Source organism: Mytilus californianus, unplaced genomic scaffold, assembly GCF_021869535.1.
Source record: "Mytilus californianus isolate M0D057914Y unplaced genomic scaffold, xbMytCali1.0.p SCAF_23, whole genome shotgun sequence".
Taxonomy (NCBI): domain Eukaryota; kingdom Metazoa; phylum Mollusca; class Bivalvia; order Mytilida; family Mytilidae; genus Mytilus; species Mytilus californianus.
In genome coordinates, this window is record NW_026262672.1 from 4901325 (window position 1) to 4922838 (window position 21514).

At 34.2% G+C, this 21514-nt stretch overlaps 1 protein-coding gene across 1 annotated transcript; it reads left to right on the top strand.

Moving 5' to 3' along the window:
* The first annotated feature begins 19918 nt into the window (after positions 1–19918).
* On the top strand, positions 19919–20901 carry LOC127732273 (110 kDa antigen-like). The gene is made up of 3 exons (XM_052241349.1): positions 19919–19952; positions 20099–20292; positions 20353–20901. Exons 1-3 carry the CDS (start codon positions 19919–19921, stop codon positions 20899–20901), a joined length of 777 nt encoding a protein of 258 aa, XP_052097309.1.
* The last annotated feature ends 613 nt before the right edge of the window (positions 20902–21514 follow it).

Genomic DNA, 21514 nt, shown 5'->3' on the forward strand with positions numbered 1-21514 from the left:
ATATGTTGTATCTGTGGCTTGGATCAAAACGGTAACGAGTATCATTATATGTTGTCTTGAAAATAATTCGATAATGAAAGACAAAAATATTTACCGGAATTTTGTTGGAAAAATGCAAACTATTTGCCTCAAGAAATTTTACAGTTTAAAAACAAATTATGTCGATACATGAAAGCTGTTAATGTGAAAGTATCTCCTCCTGGATAATGTATATATTGTTTCACACATGCACTGAACATTATTTTGTTGTACTAGTACAAAAATGTATATACGTATTGTCTATATAACTTTGTCATTAGTTTATGATTATTAATTCCTCCATTCATTCATTCATTCACAAAATTTAAATTACAAGGACAATTAGTGTTCAGATAATCTTTTTGAAGAATATTGTTTGTTTTCTTTTGATTTTTTTATTTTAAATCATTAGGCGAATAACTCATTTTGTCATTCATTGTTTTAGTTTGGTATTTATGTTATCTAATAATTTTTTTCTGCAGCAGGACAACGTGGTCAAGTGACCCTTGATAAAATTCTTCCGTTTTCTACCGGATCACCAGAGGAACCGGTCTTAGGATTTTCTATTCCACCTAGAGTATATTTTGCTGCTATCGATGGAGATTTTCCTACAGCGTCCACATGTATCAACCAACTTACACAACCAGTAGCACTTAAGAATGAAGATGAACTCTTTGAGAAGTTCGACATGGCGTCTTAGAACACTTATTTTGGACTCAGATAAATTTCTATTAATACGAATACAAGGTTTTGCTGTTGTCTTTTGGTAACTATACAAATATTCTGTAAGCTGAACGCATACCCATGCATAATAGATTCACGTGTATAAGTATCAATTTATAAAAGACCAAAAAAGGGTAATGAATAAAACAAATTTAATTTTATTTTATTTCTTGTAATTATAGTTACTATAAATAATCAAACACTTCATGTATTATTGTGTTCTTTATTCAAACAACTGTGAATTTAATAAACTTACTAATTGGGTTAAAGGCTTATCATGTAACCTGGAAAACCAGTATTACCGATGAGTGCACACAAAAAAATACATTTAAAGAACAAGTTATAATAAATAACAAGTTTCTAAACATATATACAGACATAACAAGATCAAAACCGCATCTAATCCTGCGTCACTGCATATAGATGTTCAAAAACTATTCTTAAAAAAATATATATTCTCTTTTATGAAACCCTTGAAATTGAACAAAGATTTTTATGTCCAACTTAGGAGCATTATGTTTTATCTGTCTGTGCGTCCGTCCGTCCGTCTGTCTTCCTTCATGTTAAAGTTGGCATCCGTGTACTATGGACACATTCTTGTTCTTTCAAGAACAGTACGTGGCTAAACTATCAGCAAACATGGAAAATGATAGAGCGAGTAGGGCATCCATGTCCTATGGACACATTCTTGTTTTACAAGTGTAATACGTGGCTAATGTATCAGCAAACATGAAGTTGCACCATATCAGAAGTCTGAACTGAATTGCTTACATACAACAACTCAACTTTATCAAGCCAAGTATGGTATTGTTCTCTATCATAGAAGCTAAGTAAACTCTGACGATAAAATGTCCATGTATATAGAGCAGTTAATTTTCAAACTATCAGTAACAGGAAGTACCGCTGATCTGAAAATTGCCGAAACTCTACAACTAACCATAATCGAGCTACAGATTACTGTAAACGAATTCCCTTAAACGAAAAACAAAATCATTTATGTTTGGATAATTTTTAAACAATTAAACAGGAAGCGTGGCAGATTTAAAAGTTGCTTGCACATAACAACCAGAGACATATAATAATACAATATCTCTGTCACAACTCACAATTAAGACAAATATGAAATCAATTCCGTTTATAGAAGCCAAGGGAACTTTGACGGAAGTTATAAACGTAAGTCGTTTGAACAGAAAAAAACGTAGTGATGCCGTTACTTTCGGTGACGCAAGGTTTTAATAGGCACACCCAACATAAATATTGTTAGGTATTATAACCTTTTTTTAGCATTAAGTAAAACACAAGCAGGCAGTCTTGGGTTACTTAAGATAAGAAGAGAAAAAAAAACATCAACTATTTTAAACAGAAAAAAAATAACTGCACTAGAAAAACAGGTAGCAGAATTGTCCTTTGAAGACATGGATACAGTCATATATACCTAAAATTTTATAGCAACTAAAGTGCAAACTAAACCTGCACAGGATCAGATTGACCTAAAAGCAAAAAGAGAAAACTCCAAAGAACTAAGTACCTGAACAATATTTCTATTCATGACATAAAAACAGATTGCACGTTTCATTAAATCTACAAAATAAGTACATGTTAAACAGGGAACATTTTGTAATAATAGTAGCTGATTTTGTTTGTTTTATATATATATAGCGATGGGAAATTACAATATAACTCAAAATAAAGAAATCATTTTAATTACAGATATTTTTTTTTTAATTTAATTAGCACCATATAAGTCATAAATATCTCTTATATACATATTAGTATAAATAATTGAAGCACATCTTAATGACTTCAGCATGTTCAGATACAACACAAAATGTTTAGAAATTGTCTGTGGAGACTTGGAATACAATATCATTTAAACATTGAAACATTCGCGATTAGTTAATACATGGATTCTACCACTGCATCAAGTGTGATACTATATTTCTCCAATAGAGACTAAAATTTAAAACTTTTATTCCAAACTAAAAGACAAATTGAAAGAGTTGGTACTACTTTGGTTCATTAAAAAAGAATGGCGAACGTAGATACAAGTATCTTGTCTTGGGAAGGGATAAATCCTACTTTGTAAAGAATCACTCTGATTCAAACAAAAAATTCTCTGAAACTGACATTACCAAGATGCTTGATTGACAACATATTTGTTACGTTTGGAAGATTGATTGATTGATTGTTGGTTGCTTAACGTTCAGTGGCAAATATTTCATGCATATTTAGGACGAGAACAAGTTAGCAATAAGGACAATAGGTAGGTCCTGTAATAGAGGCCGTCCGGGATGAAGGTCGGGGGAATTTAGACTGCCACTGGAAATGAGGGTATATTGGATGGGGACAGAAATTTAGCCTTGCAACAGGCCACCTACGTGACACTCTCTCTACACGAGGCATCGGATTTAACGTCCCCATTCTGACCGGACGTGGCTGCGTACTTGATACATCCCGCACAGCCAAACGGACGCCCCACTTTGGCAAGGATTTACTGCCGGTCGGAAGAAGACCTGTAGTGACCATATTTCTATTCCACAGTCACCCTTGGGGATTCGTTTGGAGGACGTGTTTTTCAAGACTTTCGGAATTCCAATGGGAACCAATTGTGCCCCTCTTCTTGTCGACTTGTTTCTTTATTATTATGAGGCTGACTTCATACAGGAACTTCTTAGGAGGAAAGATAAGAGGTTAGCAATATCCGTTAACTTTACCTTTCGCTATATAGATGATGTTCTCTCACTAAAAAATATAATATTTGGTGACTATGTTGAACGAATCTATCCCATCGAACTAGAGATAAAGGATACCACAGATACAGTTAAGTCTGCCTCATATCTTGACTTACATCTAGAAATTGACAATGAAGGTCGGTTGAAAACAAAACGTTACGACAAAAGAGATGATTTCAGCTTCCCAATTGTGAACTTTCCATTTGTATGTAGCAACATTCCAGCAGCGCCTGCATACGGAATATATATCTCCCAATTGATACGATATTCCCGGGCTTGTATTTCCTATCATGATTTCCTTGATAGAGGATTGCTACTCATAAGGAAGCTATTAAACCAAGAGTCCAAAATGGCGAAGTTGAAATCATCCCTTCGTAAATTGTACGGACGCCATCACGAGTTGGTTGACCGTTATGGAATAACCGTTTCACAGATGATATCGTATATGTTCCTTATGTCGTAACTACAATATCCTCCCTTTTCACGAATTAGACTATTCACCGGATTTCTAATAACATAAGCAATACGACGGGTGCCACATGTGGAGCAGGATCTGCTTACCCTTCCGGAGCACCTGAGATCTCCCCCAGTTGTTGGTGGGGTTCGTGTTGCTTAGTCTATAGTTTTCTATGTTCTGTCATCTGTACTTGTTTATTATTTGTCTGTTTGTTTTTTTATTTTTGGCCATGGTGTTGTCAGTTTGTTTTCGATCTATGAGTTTTACTGTCCCTCTGGTATCTTTCGTCCCTCTTTTATTCGCGAGGTTGGTCATGTAACGTCTTTAATATTTAAATTTTGATTGTCGAGAGAGAAGAAATATTGTACTGCTGAAGTGGTGGAATCTGTTTTTAAAGTTGATACTTTTTTTTCGAAAAAGTTGTGTTCTTAATGTTAGACATCATGCATGTATGGTCACCTTTGTCATGATGTCACAATAGAAAATTCAAAGGCAAGCTAAAAAATTTTGAGATCATAATTCAATTTTGACCAATAAAGTACTGAAACCAAATGAACAAAAAACAATACACGAATGAAGCCTTATGGTGTGTGATTATCCAAAAATATATTAATGGTAGGCATTTTCTGCCTGACATTTAAAAAGGAAAGGTAGGAAACCAAACACACTTATGTTTTTATGACTTTCAAATGTAACATCTATTATTCTATTATATTTGTAAAGATTAAAAGACGAAGAGATATGTTGGCATTGCCACAGTAGAAACTGTCCTGTTTTTCTCTACTTTCTATGACTTATCATGGTTTTTTTCCCCGAACAATTTATGTTGGGAGTATTATATTATGCCACTCTGATTGTGAAGATTTATTAAGATCATGGTGTTTTCCTCGTCAAATCAATATATTGACCATTTGTCCTTATTGTAAATGTTTCGGTGACAATTGGAGTTTGACTAGTTTTGCGATGTCTCTAACTGCCACAAAGCTGCAAAATATTGATTTGAAATCTTATAGGGAGTTTGGGTACATTTCTAAAATGCAAGTCGTCATTTCTCTTTGAACGATTTTGCCTTCGTTATGGGCATGTATCAAAATGTCAAGCTCCATTTGACTTTTTACTGCTCATCAAATTTATCATATCAGTTTAGATGTTTAAAATTTGGTGGTAATTTATTGTCAATTAAACAATATACGGATTAATAATTATAATTACTATGTAATAAAGGACCACAAAGGATTAAAAAAAACCACAATACTATATGCCGAGTTTTTGGTTTTAAGTTCGTAACAACCAAACATATTATAAAATTTTATTTCAAATTTGAATATTCAATATTAAACTATTGACATAAAGGTATAATACCCAATTACATATGTAAAAAAGAAAAATCCTGCAACGCACCTCTTCTTATTGATCATCTCCGACAGGATGTTGTTCTATTATGATTATGTTCTATTATGATTATGTATCAATGTACGGTAGGAATTTCGGGATACAGTTTTCGAAGTGCAGAAACCAATCACGGAATATCGATGATTGTAAACCACTGTTTTGATGTTTTGACAAGAAATTTTGATTTCACGCTTAATAAAATGATGATTTAACTGGCTCATTTTTTTTTTTTTTTTTTTGGTAATTTCACCTGTCCCGCCAGACTTCGTTTCCCGTTTTCACGCACAATAATTTGATTTTCACGTGTCACGCTTACAAAAATCGGACAATCCCGGGTTACGCTTAGACCCTAATGAGACCAATTCTATTACCAATTCTATTGTTTACTAACTGACGGTACAAAGTTTAAGAGCATTGACGGTTGCCAAATACGGCTCAGTTAATATATGCCTTAGGTCAGCTGAAGCGCCTGAAATTTTAAAATTTATAGCTTATTGAGAGAGAATTTCATTTTTTACGATCATAATTGCAGTAGTTAGTGGTTTACACGTTCGTAAATTAGGATTGATTGATTGATTGTTGGTTGCTTAATGTCCAGTGGCAAATATTTCATGCATATTCAGGACGAGAACAAGTTCATAATAAATACAATAGGTAGGTTCTGTAATAGATTAAGGGATTAAGGTCGGAGAAATTTAGACTGCCACGGGAAATGACGGTATATTGGATATGGACAGAAATTTAGCCTTGCAACAGGTCACCTACGGACCCCTCAAAGAGTTGTTGCAAGGGTTCTTAACGTGCAAAGAGTGTGGCACTCTCTTTACACGAGGCATCGGATTTAACGTCCCCATTCTGACCGGACGTGGCTGCAAATTTGTACATCCCGCACAGCCAAACGGACGCCCCACTTTAGCACGGGTTTTACTGCCGGTCGGAGGAAGACCAATGGTGACCATACTTCTATTCCCCAGTCACAGCTTCACGTACATATTTTATATGAAGGGTAAAATTCCAACAGCAGTAGTAAAGTATATGCAGTGACATTACGTATCATAAGGTTAATGGTGAAGGAATTAATCAACACGTAGGATGGGGCACAAAATATATAGTTGATTATAATGCCAATGTAGGAAAATAAATAAGTCCTAAAGGGCCAACTTTAAGTTGTCGCTGGCTGTGGACAATTTTGGTAAGGGAAGTTCTTCTTTTGATAAAGCTGCAAATCAATATACTGGTTTGAGTAAATTGAAAAGTTGCAGTTTCAATTAATTATGTTTGACTGTGTACAATTAGGGTTAGTTTAGCAATGTTCTGAAAGTATTGGATATGTTTTATGATGGGTAAAGTTGTATAATAATGAAGTTGGAACATTAAATAAGGTTTTGTATTTAGTCAGTCGGTTATGTCATATTATTTCACTGAGACCCGTTTATACATCGTTGGTTTGTTGAATCCACTATCTTATAGACGGGTGTATCTATAATTGACCTAGAAAACATGGGCGCATCCATTAACCTCTCACGTGACCGATCCGCCATTACAACCGTGAAAAATAACGCACGTGTATTGATCAAAACATTATCGATTTTCTGTTTACATTTGTATTTCCTTCATTTTCTTATTTATTTCACTATGGATACTGCCGAAAGTTATAAAAAAAGGTGGAGGCATTTCTTGTGCAGTTAATATTTGTCCAAATAATTGTAGAAAATTTCAGATGTGCAAAAAAAAAAATCAATAAATACAATATGTGAACTATACAAGTTGTGCCGACTGCACACAATCCTTTTTTTTTAATAAAACTTTTTATGAAAGTAAAGTTACACTGGCAGACGAATGTTGACACGTTGTCAAACGAAATTATCTATGAAAATTAATCCGATGACTACAGTGCATCTGTCTCTGTTTGTATAGAAGATCTACACATTAGATGGATCCAGGATTTTGAAAGGGGACCGCGGGTCCCCAAACAAGACACAATTTGTAGTGGAAGCGGTAAAAAGTCTGAATTAACCATGAATGAAACTTCATAAGGGGACCTGGGCATCCCCTAAATCCGTTCCTGCACATTTCTTTAGATAATAATAATGAAACCTACCCCGAGGCTACATGCATGCATTGGATGTAAATCAAACAAGTATGAAGAGACGATTTTTTTTTAATACATGACGACTATCGTTAGGCTGCAAAATGGACAGACGTTCCGACAACATTAACTCAGACAAACATAATGTTAACAGAGGAGTAAGGAGTTCAAAATTGAATAAAATCAGGAAACCACGTCAGCGTATAAATATAGACATTTTATGAATGACAGTTACGCCTTATTGTATACTTGTCTTATGTAACTAAATTTTCTGTACTTTAGTGGAATAAATACACAATTTACTTTTCAACTACGATATTGCGGATCAGCTGTTGCTTGATCGTACTGATTTAAAGGTTAACACTTAGTTTGCTGTTTGGTTATTTGGGACCAAATGGGGACGGCGCTTTCATATTTCGAAAAGTAAGGCTAGTAAACTATTTTAATCCTGGGTGCCAGTTCTTGCTGAAAAACTTAAAGGTTTTACAAACAGCTGCATCCATAGACAAATCACAGCAAAACTACTATTAAGGGCACTTCTTTATAAACCTCTTCTTAATGGTCCATATATATGAAGGAATGTGTGCTTAAATAGATATAAGAAGATGTGGTATGAGTGCCAATGAGACAACTCTCCATCCAAGTCAAAATTTATAAAAGTAAACCATTATAGGTCAAAGTACGGTCTTCAACACGGAGCTTTGGCTCACACCGAACAGCAAGCTATAAAGGGCCCCAAAATTTACTAGTGTAAGACCATTCAAACGGGAAAACCAACGGTCTAATCTATATAAAAAGTATATATTCACTTTAGTCGGATGGTCCAATATACATCCCTAATGTAATACTGTTATTCTGTATTTCACTGTATTATATATATCGGGGACTCATAAAGGAGTCTAATACAGATTCAGGATGCAAATATACGAGACCTCTGTTTTGGGGTGGTGGGGAGGGGGAAATTGGCAAAACACTAAATGACGCTTTTAAAACATAATTCTAAGCATTGCTTTTAATTTACACGTTTGCGTCTTTTGTGGTTTAATGACATTCATTTATTTTCAGCACGGGCCGGAGCATGATGTTATAGGCTATGCATACTAGTAGTTTCATGTCAAGCAATTTTTCTACAAAAGAAATAGGAATCGAACACCTAATAACTATATGATAACATGGGCCGTGAAAGTTCAAAACTTCTTCGGCCCAATTAAATCGCAAAGTCAAGTCTAGATATGGCCCGACGCACTGATAGCATATAGCGCAATTCACGCGGAGACAAAAGTGATACGAAAACGTCACTAAATTTTGAGCAGTATACGTGAGTCGAACCACAAGCAAAAAAATTGTTTCTGTGAAAAAGTTTATCATCAAACGGTACATGTCTATAGGTATAATTTTTTCAGAAGATATGTAAGTAACCGCGCGCCGGAGAAAACGGGCTGTCGAATAAAGGACCGTCTGGTTAGAAGATTGTTGAATTTTAGGACTGCCTCATTATAGGTTTGCATGACTACAGAAATTTCTATGAGTTTGATAAAATTGCATTTTCTGATATATCACATTCGACCCGCAAGACAATTTATTTTTATTTATGTACGGGTTATAATAATCAATATTATGATTACCAAATGATTATAATCGATATGTAACCTGGGATTCGTATTCGCAAATATTATGTCCCGGTTCTAACGTATCAAATAAAATTAGTTATATTTTAAGGACACGACACCTGGCCTGCAATACACTTATAATTTTTATTTCCATTCCTTATCTAATTACTTTCTTATTTACTTTGTAATTTTGCCGAGGTCAAGTACGCTTCACATTCTTGTGTTTACGTTAATATATGCGGTCTGGGAAATAGATGTATATCTTGTTTACATTTTTTTCACGGTTGTAATGGCGATCGTACTACAACGACGCCTAGGAGTCGCGTCACAAACTAAGGCAGATAATTGGAAAAACCTGTCTATATATAAGAGGAACCGTGGTGAACTTGTTATATTCCACTATTCGAAGTTCCCCCTTCGGTACCCCGAATGTATAAGATAGCACGGTCACTCTTAGTCTAATCGTCACTCGATTGGAGGTCATAAGTAGAGCATGACCGCTATGTGGATCGAATGCACAAGCGTTGTTGATTGAGCGGTCATTATGCTTAAAAAAATACGTACATAAAATACAAAAACACAAAAGAAGGTAAATAAAATGCTCCGCTGGGGCACAGCTTGATACGACCGCCACGACAGGTGCCACATGTGGAGCAGGATCTGCTTACCCTTCCGGAGCACCTGAGATCACCCCCAGTTTTTGGTGGGGTTCGTGTTGCTTAGTCTTTAGTTTTCTATGTTGTGTCATCTGTACTATTATTTGTCTGTTTGTCTTTTTATTTTTGGCCATGACGTTGTCAGTTTGTTTTCGATCTATGAGTTTGACTGTCCCTCTGGTACTGGCATAAAATCGCGCGTTTGAAATTCGCACAGGTAGACATAAAATAATAAAAAAAATAATTGTGTGGTTCAAAGTATGACGGGATACATAAGTACAGAGTCACGTCAAATGTACATCACAAAAAAACAGACTAAAAAGTAAAAGCAATATTGATAAAGACAAATTGAAGAATACTATAACACGTTATTAAGATGATAAACAACGTCAGTACGCAACATCTATACTTCAAGACCATCGTGTATTATTTGTGAAGTTGATACGGAATATATCAACAAGTTTTTGGTACCTTCCGATGAACTTTTTTTAGAAAAAAGGACAAGACGTTCTTTGACATACCCCTGGTTCATCAACTTTCTGCTCAGACACTGATGACGTTCTACAAAGTCTGATTAGGAGCTGGGAAATCTATATCCCATATGCAGGTGAAGTTGGTATATTGCTACTAAGGTGGGGGAAATTGATAATTTCAAAATTAAAATCGTATCGTTTGTCATAGATGCTGGTACTGAGATGACTGTGTATGTCAAATTCGAGGTATAAGTCTAAAAATGAGGCGGAGGAAGACGTGTCTGTTTTTCAAACTCCACTTTTTCTCTTTTCTGATTTGCTCAAAAAGAAAGTAGAAAAAATACAGTTAATAACACTTGTAGAAAGTATGGTTTGAGTTGTATGTTTAACCAAATTGTAAAAGTTGCATAACAACAATTTTCATACAAAAATTTAAAGGAAAGCAGGGTAATTTCTGGTTTCTTTAAACAAGTTAATTCATTAAAACCTAAGTCTAAAAGAATAATGTGTGAATATAACAACGTTAAAGTTAGAAACATAAAAAGTATAAAAAAGTACTGGTTGGTTTTTTATATCTGTAAGTTTGTATATTACAACTTTAACACATGTTTCTGCAAAATTTAATATAGTTTTACTACGGGTCCGGTGTGTAATGGGGTACGGAGCTGGTGATGGTGGTGAACTTGATGTCATTGATGGAGGCTGGTTTGGTAGATTCTGGTCCATTGTTGTAGTTATCTGAGAAGTAGGTGAAAAGGTGGTGTTAAAAAAGTACTGAAGTTCGTCATCTCTGTTGGAATGGATACATAGGTTCTTTTTGTAATTCATTTTGCATCTGTTCAAATGACATACTACCTACTTGTAATTCATGAAGAAATATTTCACTTGTATCATTGTTACATGAATTTATACTCATATCTAAATGAAATTGAAACTTTTCTGGTTTTACATTGCCATTGAAATTAGATAGAGGAACAGATATAATTGCAATTTCATCTTCTACAACCTCTTCTGTCTCATAAGTTGCAGGATTTATGCACATGTTTAGTTATATTTTCAACATCCTTATGAATCGAATTGCATTTTCAATCTCATTTATCAATGTTCAACAATGTAAAAAATCTGAACTCATTTTTCTTTCTTATTTATTAATGCATCCCTTGCATGCTCAAACATTGAATTTTGATTTTCTTACATTGTTCTTCAAATCTGTGTGGTAAACATGCCAATGATAAGCTGTTAACAATATTTGAAATTTGAGTAATCTTATTATTAAACTTAAAAATGTTCTGAAATGGTTCAAGTAATTGTATTCTGATTTGACGATTTCTCTGCCAAGCTATGATATTTCGTCTGGGTTTTGCACATTTAACATACCACATGGCAATTTATTAAAGGCACAAATTGCTCAAATCTAATGACCTAGCTCTATAATAATCATTTATATTGTTGTTAAATATTTCAGTACTATTATCAGGCAACTTTTCACGTTCTGCTTTAGGTTTTAATACTCTGTATCTAAACTTGAGGGATTTGTCTGGACCTGAGCAGGTTCCTCAGGAGCAGCACTTGCTTTGCTGGTCTTGCTGGTGCTGGTCTCAGCTAGCCTTACCAAAAACTGATTAATTTTTATATCTGTTTTCTTTACAGTTTCATGTAACTCAGTCACTTTCTTTGTGAGGATCTTCAGCTCATAAGGCACTCTCTGCAACAAAAAGTGTATCGATACAGTTTAATTCTATTAGAATTGTTTTCAGCTCAGTATACGCAACTATCACAGTACATATATTTATATGACCCGATACTAAATGAATGTTTCTGTATCTGAAGTACGTTGTACCATTTATAACTATTTCATGAAAAGCCTACGAATCAGATGCGGATCCAGGACTTTTAAAAAAGGGAGGTAGGAATGGGAGTTGCAAAAAGTCAATGCATTACCCATGTATGCAGCTCAATTCGGAGACCCAGGCCCGCCCCCTCCATAAATTGGCCTCGAATAAGCAGATTAAACAAGAAGTTGCAAAATTTAAACTTTGGCTATTGAGGTGGCGAGAGATTGACGAGAATAAGGTTCAGCTGGTATCAATATTACGAAACATCTCCCATCTCACTGGCATTTGGTTTGATTGTACTGCGATTCTCGGTAATTGTTCCTGTAGTAACAACTCTCTGCAACTACAAAACAAATGCTATTGAAAGGTCAAAATAGTGCTTTTTGGAACGACAAACAATACTATATAGAACATTATTTGACATGTAAGACATTGTATGTATCTGCAGTACGTGTTTTGCATGCATTTATCTGCTGTGACTATTTAGGGATACGAATACGATTAGGTCAGTGCAAAATATATAAATGTTCATGTATTGAAAGTTTGACAAGAATATGAAATTTAACTATCGTTTATTTAAGAACTAGTACAACAAAATGTATAATAAATAATTATTTACGTAATCACTACTACTCCTTACCTCCATCACAGACGGAATATCTCCTATAGCACGTCAGGACACAGCGATTCTAATCTTAGAATTTGGAGTGATAGTTCTGTTTGCCCCACTGAGTGTCAGTAGATCGCCTTCTTCAGTGTCGGACCCATCAAATCTTAGACCAAAACTATTTGATTTGTGCATTTTACGAGGAGTTTCATCTTCATCAGATATTGGTCTCGAAGCTGAAGCTGACATCGACGTCATGTGAATGAAAAGGGAATCGCTATACTCACGCGATATGTACTTGAAGTTTTATTATGCAACGCTTGATAAAATGGACACTTTATGATGTAACTAACCTTCCAAGCATATAACATATTTTGGTAGTTTATCAAATTGCCTTGAAATTACTGGTTAATAACTATAATCTGAATGCTTGACAAATAATATCTGGACTCCCTTGAAATATATTCACCGACTTTGTTGTTTTAATTGTTAAAATGTTTTGCAACTCGTGTGTGCGGGTTAGAAAGATATCGAAGGTGCGAAAAATTGATCCGATGGAATGACAGCTTCGGTTGGTTGTTCGTCATTTAACAACTGCCTCATTGGTGATGGAGAGCGGGGCTGCACACCCAACAGGTCAGAAAAATATGGCATGCTGCCATCCAGAAATTCAGTCGATTTTCTTTTTGTTTCATTTGGGACATTCAGCGTCTGATCTCTGGGGTATATTTTTTATATTTTTACCTCTCACACACGTAACTAGTTCTTCCTGTTATCAGATTTGTATACTTGCCATGGCATTTCTCGTGCTGCCCGTTCCTGTAACCGTCACACTTGGCTTTCGAATATTGACACCAACAACACTTTATAAACTCCTGACTGGGACCTTATTATATGCCTTTGAAGACTTTCCCTAAATGGAAATCGCTCCCCACGGTTATTGCATTGGTAAGAGTAGATATAGTCAGTTTTAAGTAAATTACTCATACTACAAAATAAAAAGGTTTTTTAACACAAAGACCCTCTGTGGTTCTTGCAGGAAGTTAAAACAGCCTTACTTCTCTGTCCATCATCATGACACATGGTGTTTCTAAGGTTGTATGATCCAATGACATATAGGCCATCTTAAGGTACGGTAAATATTGTTCCCAGTCCATTTGGTGTTTAGCCACTAATTTGCTTATCATGTCTTCAATGGTTGGATTTAATCTTTCCAAGATATTTCAATTTTAAATTTGAATTAACAAGTTTAAAAACGCAACGTTTGTTCATCTTTATAATTTCTGGATATCCGTACCGGTCTTTTAGTCGTTCCCATATTATTGGCAGTCCCTGTTGAGGGTGATGAGCATTTGCAGTCTTTGTGCTGCTTACTGATCCAAGTAGAATTTTTCCGATTTGTGTTGGCGGTCAAACAGAAAAAATTCTCTTGTACCCAAATCCCTTTAGGGATTATTTGATTTTCTAGAATTGACACAATTCCCCTTCTATAAACATTCATATGAACTTCATTAAACATATGTTCAGAAACCAAAATTTTGCAGTGCTTATTTCTACTTCCTTAGTGTCCTGATTTCAAAGTATGTTGCAAGAGGTATCAGATTTAACATCCCCATTCTTGTTCATCCTGCTCATGCACCCCTACCCCTTGGACAGGGTTTAACTGCCAGTCAGAAGACCAGGTGACCATATTTCCATTCCCCAGTCACCCTTAAGGGGTACTATTGGAGCAATTTAAGGTAGTGTATGCTGGTATTTAATCAAAGTAAATAACCCTTTATTTTCAGTGTGTAATTATTAAAGAAGTAACCATAAAAATATTTATAAAATTGTTTTGTCATTTTTCTTTCTTATTTATTAATGCATCCCTTGCATGCTCAAACATTGAATTTTGATTTTCTTTCATTCATTGTTCCTCAAATCTATGTGGTAAAAATGCCAATGATAAGCTGTTAAAAAATATTTGAAATTTGAGTAATCTTATTATTAAACTTAAAAATGTTCTGAAATGGTTCAAGTAATTGTATTCTGATTTGACGATTTCTCTGCCAAGCTATGATATTTCGTCTGGGTTTTGCACATTTTACATACCACATGGCAATTTATTAAAGGCACAAATTGTTCAAATCTAATGGTCTAGCTCTATAATAATCATTTATATTGTTGTTAAATATTTAAGTTCTATTATCAGGCTACTTTTCACGTTCTGCTTTAGGTTTTAATACTGGTTCTCTGTAACTATTTAAACTCTTACATAGGGAGTGTGGCACGCATGGTCATGGATTTTCTTCAAACTTCACAAACTTGCTAGTCTTGATGAAACAAACAAAAAATGGAAAAATTTGGTTGCTAAGCATATCGGTTGCCATAGCAACCGATGACCAGTTTTACCTCTTCTGGATATCTATGAATCTAAGCTGAAAAAGGCCATTTTCAACATAATTTTTCATAATAAATGATTAAGAAAAAGAATAATTCTTTATGATTTTATTAAATATATGCATTTTATAAATGTTATTTAATAACTGATACTTTCATATTCATTTTCAATCATTATCAGATATACCCCCCTTTTTATGTGGTTTGCATTAGGTAAAAAATACCCTTTTGAGGTCATTTTTGAATGCTCACCATAATTTTTTGCGGACACCTGAGTTTAAGTCAAACATGAATTCATAAAAACCATAGTCTTATCTTATCAATGATGCGAAAAAGTAATGGGGAATTATGTCTCATTATTTTGTTACCATGGATACAAAATGCTTAGTTTTCATTTTTACTGAAAAAAAAAAAAATTTGAAAATTTTTGAAAAAAAATGTTTTAAAACCTAATTCTGCAGTCAGAAAAAAATAAATAAATCTACAATATGTAGAAATTATTGTAGTCATCAAAATTTTAAACATATTCATATATAACTGTATTATAGTTTTAACTGTGTTGATATGAAAACAATTTCATGATGATACATAAGTTTAAAACAATTTTGAAGAAGTTTCAGTTAGTTTCTTAAAGTGCACAAAAGTAGGAAAACTAAAACACTTATTAAGTTTCACTGTATACAACCATGTGTATATATAAATAATTTTTGCTAGTAAACTATATCGATAATGGTGTTACCACTTGAAGGAAACAAACACAATTTCTATAATCTGGATAAAAGTGCTGATTATGAAGAAATTTCAGTCTGTTTTCATGATCATGAAAAATATACAAGAAAAACAATTACCCAATCTAGAAAAAACAAATAAAATCATTTAAAAAATATATATATTCAATTGTGCAATATTTGTCATTGAATGTGTTGCCATGGAAACAAGCAGTTCATTTGCAAAAATACTGATAAGTGCTAATTTTTACAAATTCGTTGTAATGAACTTCGATACATATAGCAATGAATGTATACAATTTTGCTTACATTATGCAGGTTTTCTTGTATTATCAATATTCCAGGCATTATTAGTGATAGTGTTGCCATAGAAACAACAAATTATATGCATAAACTTGGAAAACACTTTAAAATAGACTAAATCTCTCATACAAAAACTCTCTTCTGTAAGTTTTCAATTTAATGCACTATCAAAGAATGATGGTTTTTACAGTCAGTCCATCAATTATTATTAAAATGCTGTAGTGAAGATTAAAGATCAAAGTGCCACTTGGTGTTGACAGTTTGGAATTATAGCTACTAGCTCCTAACTATTTATACATAATATTAAGAAGATACAATCAGAAAATTGACAGTTAAAGAACACGAAGAAAGGCCAAGCTTAAAATTGTTTGTGTGAGGCACAGAAATAAATACTTATCACAAATGAAAATAATCAATATCGTTAGTGGTGATGGTGGTGTTGCGGGGGGGGGGGGGGGGGGGTAATATTTTGTAAAAAAAGAAATGATCGATTAGTTGTGGTTTGCTTTATGTCCAGTGTCAAATATCTCATGCATATTTCAGAAGTGAACAAAATCAATAAATTTAATAGGCACATTGTAGGTCCTGTGCTAGTCTACTGACCAAAATTTAATTAAAGGTAATAACTTGATACAATTCAACACAATAAAAAATAGAACAAAAAGAGTCAGACGTTGATCCTCTAAATAAATGATAATTGACCATCTAACCTTTCTTTCTATAAAGGAAAAAATACATATATTATGAGTTGTTTATTTTTCTTATTCATTCTTAAACTCAATGTTGAAATGGCAAAGTATGTATAGCTATACGTTTTGAATAATATTGTATTATTGGATGATGAGTATCTACATGAAGATCATTTTTGAGGTGAAGTTGAAAAAAATAGACAATTTCAAAAAGGTCCTACAATAGGGGTAGGCTGGGATAAAGGCAGACAATTTGAAATACTGGAAATCGGGATCAATTGGACAAAGACAGAAATTTCAATAGGTCAAAAGAATTAAACACAAGGGTTCTTTAGCAAACAAAGGGCATAACCAGCAAGGGCGGGTACGGTCGGCCGTCGACCCGATGGTCCCTGCTATCCATTCGACACATTCCTTGTTTGCCATTCTGGCAGGGGAGGAATTTTCGAGATTTTCCAAAAAGTTCCGTTTCCCTTCGAGGACCCGCGGAAAATCTGTCAGCGTCTGGGTGCGGGTCTTACAACGAGCAGCGGGGGGAAAATATACCATCTAGACAATTTTAATATAAGGGGTCCCACAAACTGCCTTAAGAGATGGCCCGCTACATTCATGCTTTAGTAATTCCATATGTAATCAACCAAATGTTTCACATGAAAGGAGGGGGCGGGCCCTTAGGGCCCCCTGGATCCGCCTATGGTAGCACTATCTTAACATTAGTAATAGGCATTGGATTATTGAAATTTGAGAAAATAACAATTATCTTTGTGGATTTTTAGCAGCAAATTAAAAAAATATTGACAACATGATAACTCTTTACACAGGGTAACTTTAAAAGAATTATATACATGTATATATAATTTTATTTTCACTGAAAGCCCATTACAGAAAGATGTTTCTCAAAATAAGTATATTGTCTTTCTTTTAACAAAATTTAGATTTTACTTTGAAACAGGACTCAATGTTTATAACATATTATACATGTGACTTTTTGTCCGTGACTTTTTGTATGTGACTTTTTGTCTGTGACTTTCTGTCCTACATTCTGACCGTTATCATGACCAGGAAAAATGACTTTATACCTATTTATATGTAACAGGCTTTGCATCAAATTTAAAGAAACATTTCGATTGAACCATTAATCTTATCAAATAAGAAAATATAAAATGCTTATCAAATATATTAGCAAACGGTAAATGTATAGACTTTCCGGAACATTTAAAACTATGACAAAGCTTTGGCATACTTCAAGTTAAGTCCGCGAATATGTTTACTTATATTTTATGAAAATATTTTAAGATATCGTGCATGCAGGGGCTCGGGCATACCTCAAGTAGTCCGCGAAATGTTTATTTGTTTTTATGAAAATATCTAAAACTACAAAGATGCCCTGCACAAGGCTCCGGCATGCCTTAAGTAGTACGTGGAAATAATTATTTACTGTTATGAAAGTATTAAAAAACAAACTATATTGGATTGATCAACTTACATGTATTTATGGCCTACTTCACACCTTTTGTGTGTTACTTTATATTTGTGATCAAAGGTGTCAAATTATAACCGGTAATATACAACATAATTTACAACACAGTTAAATACAATATACTACTCAATACCATAAAAAATTTAAATAATCCAGTGCTCGTCATAGTACCCTAAACTGTTTTCCCCATTTTTTTAATTATTTGATAAAAACTTTACCATTCAATCTTAATGTTGTTTTTTTATAAATTTTAAGCAAAGCCTATAAGAGATAATTAAGTATTAGGTAGTACAACGACCAGGACACAGTCAACGTTGGTCAGGTCAAGTTTTTTTACCCAAAAACATATATTTTTCCTGTTTTTTTTTTTTTTTTATAATATAAAATAACACAGAAATTTTCATCGGTTAGGTCATTGCTGTTGTTGGTCTAGTCATTGTCAACGTTAGAAAGGTCACGTTTTCGGAATTTTTCGGAAGTTTTTAATATTTTTTTCTATTTTTTATAAATATTTATATATTAAATGATCAAATTTTATTATATTTCAAATTTAAAATAAATCCGTTAAGAAATAAAAAAAGTTATTAGCATTTTCATTTGGTCCTGTCATTGTCAGCGTTTTATGACGATTGAAAAAGTTTTCTATATTTTCTCTTATATTAATGTATTAAATGGTCTAAATTTATAACAATTAAAATTTGACATAAATCCTTTGAGAAATAAAAAAGTTATTAGCATTTTCGTTTTGGTCCAGTCATTAGTTTAACCCACCAAAGGGAGATAATTCGTATTGTGAGGAATATTGCAAAATGATCATTTTTTAGAAATTAATTTCACATGTTTCTAGGTAGATTCCCCATAACTTTTTTTGATTTTTGATAAAAACAAGACTGAAATTAATTGTTTTTGTGTTTCTTTTTAATAGATGTAGCCGCATAATTTCACAGCACTACACCAAATATTGTATTTTTCTCAAAAATCCCAACTTTCTCCGCTGTTACCATGGTAACCAACCAATATATATATCGGTTGGCATTATTTTTCTGACTAGGCTAATAGGATCTACATATCAGCCAATTTTCAGAAAGATCGGTGACTATGTGTGCCGAAAAAGTTTAAGTGGTTACAGAGAATGAGTATTAATACTCTGTATCTAAACTTGGGGGATTTGTCTGGACCTGAGCAGGTTCCTCAGGAGCAGCACTTGCTTTGCTAGTCTTTCTGGTGCTGGTCTCAGCTAGCCTTACCAAAAACTGATTAATTTTTATATCTGTTTTCTTTACAGTTTCATGTAACTCAGTCACTTTCTTTGTGAGGATCTTCAGCTCATAAGGCACTCTCTGCAACAAAAAGTGTTTTCGATACAGTTTAATTCTATAAGAATTGTTTTCAGCTCAGTATACGCAACTATCACATACATATATTTATATGACCCGATACTAAATGAATGTTTCTGTATCTGAAGTACGTTGTACCATTTATAACTATTTTATGAAAAGCCTACGAATCAGATGCGGATCCAGGACTTTTAAAAAAGGGAGGTAGGAATTGGAATTGCAAAAAGTCAATGCATTACCCATGTATGCAGCTCAATTCGGAGACCCAGGCCCGCCTCCTCCAAAAATTGGTAAACAAGAAGTTGCAAAATTTAAACTTTGGCTATTGAGTTGGCGAGAGATTGACGAGAATAAGGTTCAGCTGGTATCAATAAGCATTTTTTACCTTAAGACTGTTCCTTGAGTCTATCATGGACGAAACATCTCCCATCTCACTGGCATTTGGTTTGATTGTACTGCGATTCTCGGTAATTGTTCCTGTAGTAACAACTCTCTGCAACTACAAAACAAATGCTATTGAAAGTTCAAAATAGTGCTTTTGGAACGACAAACAATACTCTTATATAGAACATAGACATTGTATGTATCAGAGAAAACATCAGAACAACACACTGGAGCACCAGAACAACAAGAGGAAACACCAGAACATCACACTGAAGCACTAGAACAACTAGAGGAAACACCAGAACAACACACTGAAGCACCAGAACAACCAGAAGAAACACCAGAACAACAAACTGGAGCACTAAAACAACCAGAGGAAACACCAGAACATCAAACTGAAGCACTAGACCAACCAGAGGAAACACCAGAACAACAAACTGAAGCACTAGAATAACCAGAGGAAAAACCAGAACATCAACCTGAAGCACTAGAACAACCAGAGGAAACATCAGAACAACAAACTGGAGCACTAGAACAACCAGAGGAAACACCAGAACATCAAACTGAAGCACCAGAACAACTAGAGGTAACACAAAGACAACAAACTGAAACATTAGAACAACACACTGAAGCACCAGAACAACCAGAGGAAACACATGAACAACAAATTAAAGCACCAGAACAACCAGCGGAAACACACGAACAACAAACTGAAGCACCAGAACAACCAGAGGAAACATCAGAACAGCAAACTGTAGCACCAGAAAAGCCAGAGGAAACACAAAAACAACAAACTGAAGTACCAGAACAATCAGAGGAAACACAAGAACAACAAATTGAAGCACCAGAACAACCAGTGGAAACATCAGAACAACAAACTGAAGCACAAGAACAACCAGAGGAAAAACAAGAACAACCAGAAGAAACATCAGAACAACAAACTGTAGCACCAGAACAACCAGAGGACACACAAGAACAACTCACTATAGCACCAGAACAAATATCATGAGTTTTTGTATATTTTAGCACGATTTCGAAAAGTTGATCAATACATTCTTTAAATTCATCCAAATCTTGATAACATTGGCTTAGACATGCTATCTACAAATTCTACACATTGTATACGCTCTCCTCCATCTTCAAATGATTGTACGAGAAGATCAATTTCCTTTTTTTGAAATAACTGCAGCTCCCCTATATCCCCTGGGTACTTGGGCTGGATGTATGTAATTGTACTTATCAACTGATTTATCAACTGATTTTCCTTCAAAATGTTTATCTCATTGAGTGAGTGTATTTGAAATTGAAACAACCAATGTTCTTGTTTGAGGATTATGTCATTGTTCTTTTATAATTTATTAACTGCTTTCGTACTTGTTTTGATGGTTTTAATTTGCAGTTAAATGCTACTATTTTTAGAGTAGTAGTATTAGCTGTATTTGATCTAGTCGGTTGTTTCTTTGGTGTGAAATATTGTCGAGTGTCTACTAGTTTAAGTGACCTCGACCAGCTACGTCAAACAGGCATATGGAAAATAGTTTCGTCGTTGATAGGACGAATAGTTGTAAGCAGTATTTGTTTGTATTTCTGATTTATTGAAATGCAAAGTTGATAAAGGGTAA

Excerpts from the sequence above, each read along its gene's own strand:
- LOC127732273 (XM_052241349.1), top strand. The coding sequence starts at position 19,919 with ATGGACGAAACATCTCCCATCTCACTGGCATTTG. Across the intron at positions 19,953-20,098 it reads TCCCATCTCACTGGCATTTG|AGAAAACATCAGAACAACAC; the intron begins GTTTGATTGTAC and ends TGTATGTATCAG. Across the intron at positions 20,293-20,352 it reads CACCAGAACATCAAACTGAA|GAAAAACCAGAACATCAACC; the intron begins GCACTAGACCAA and ends GAATAACCAGAG.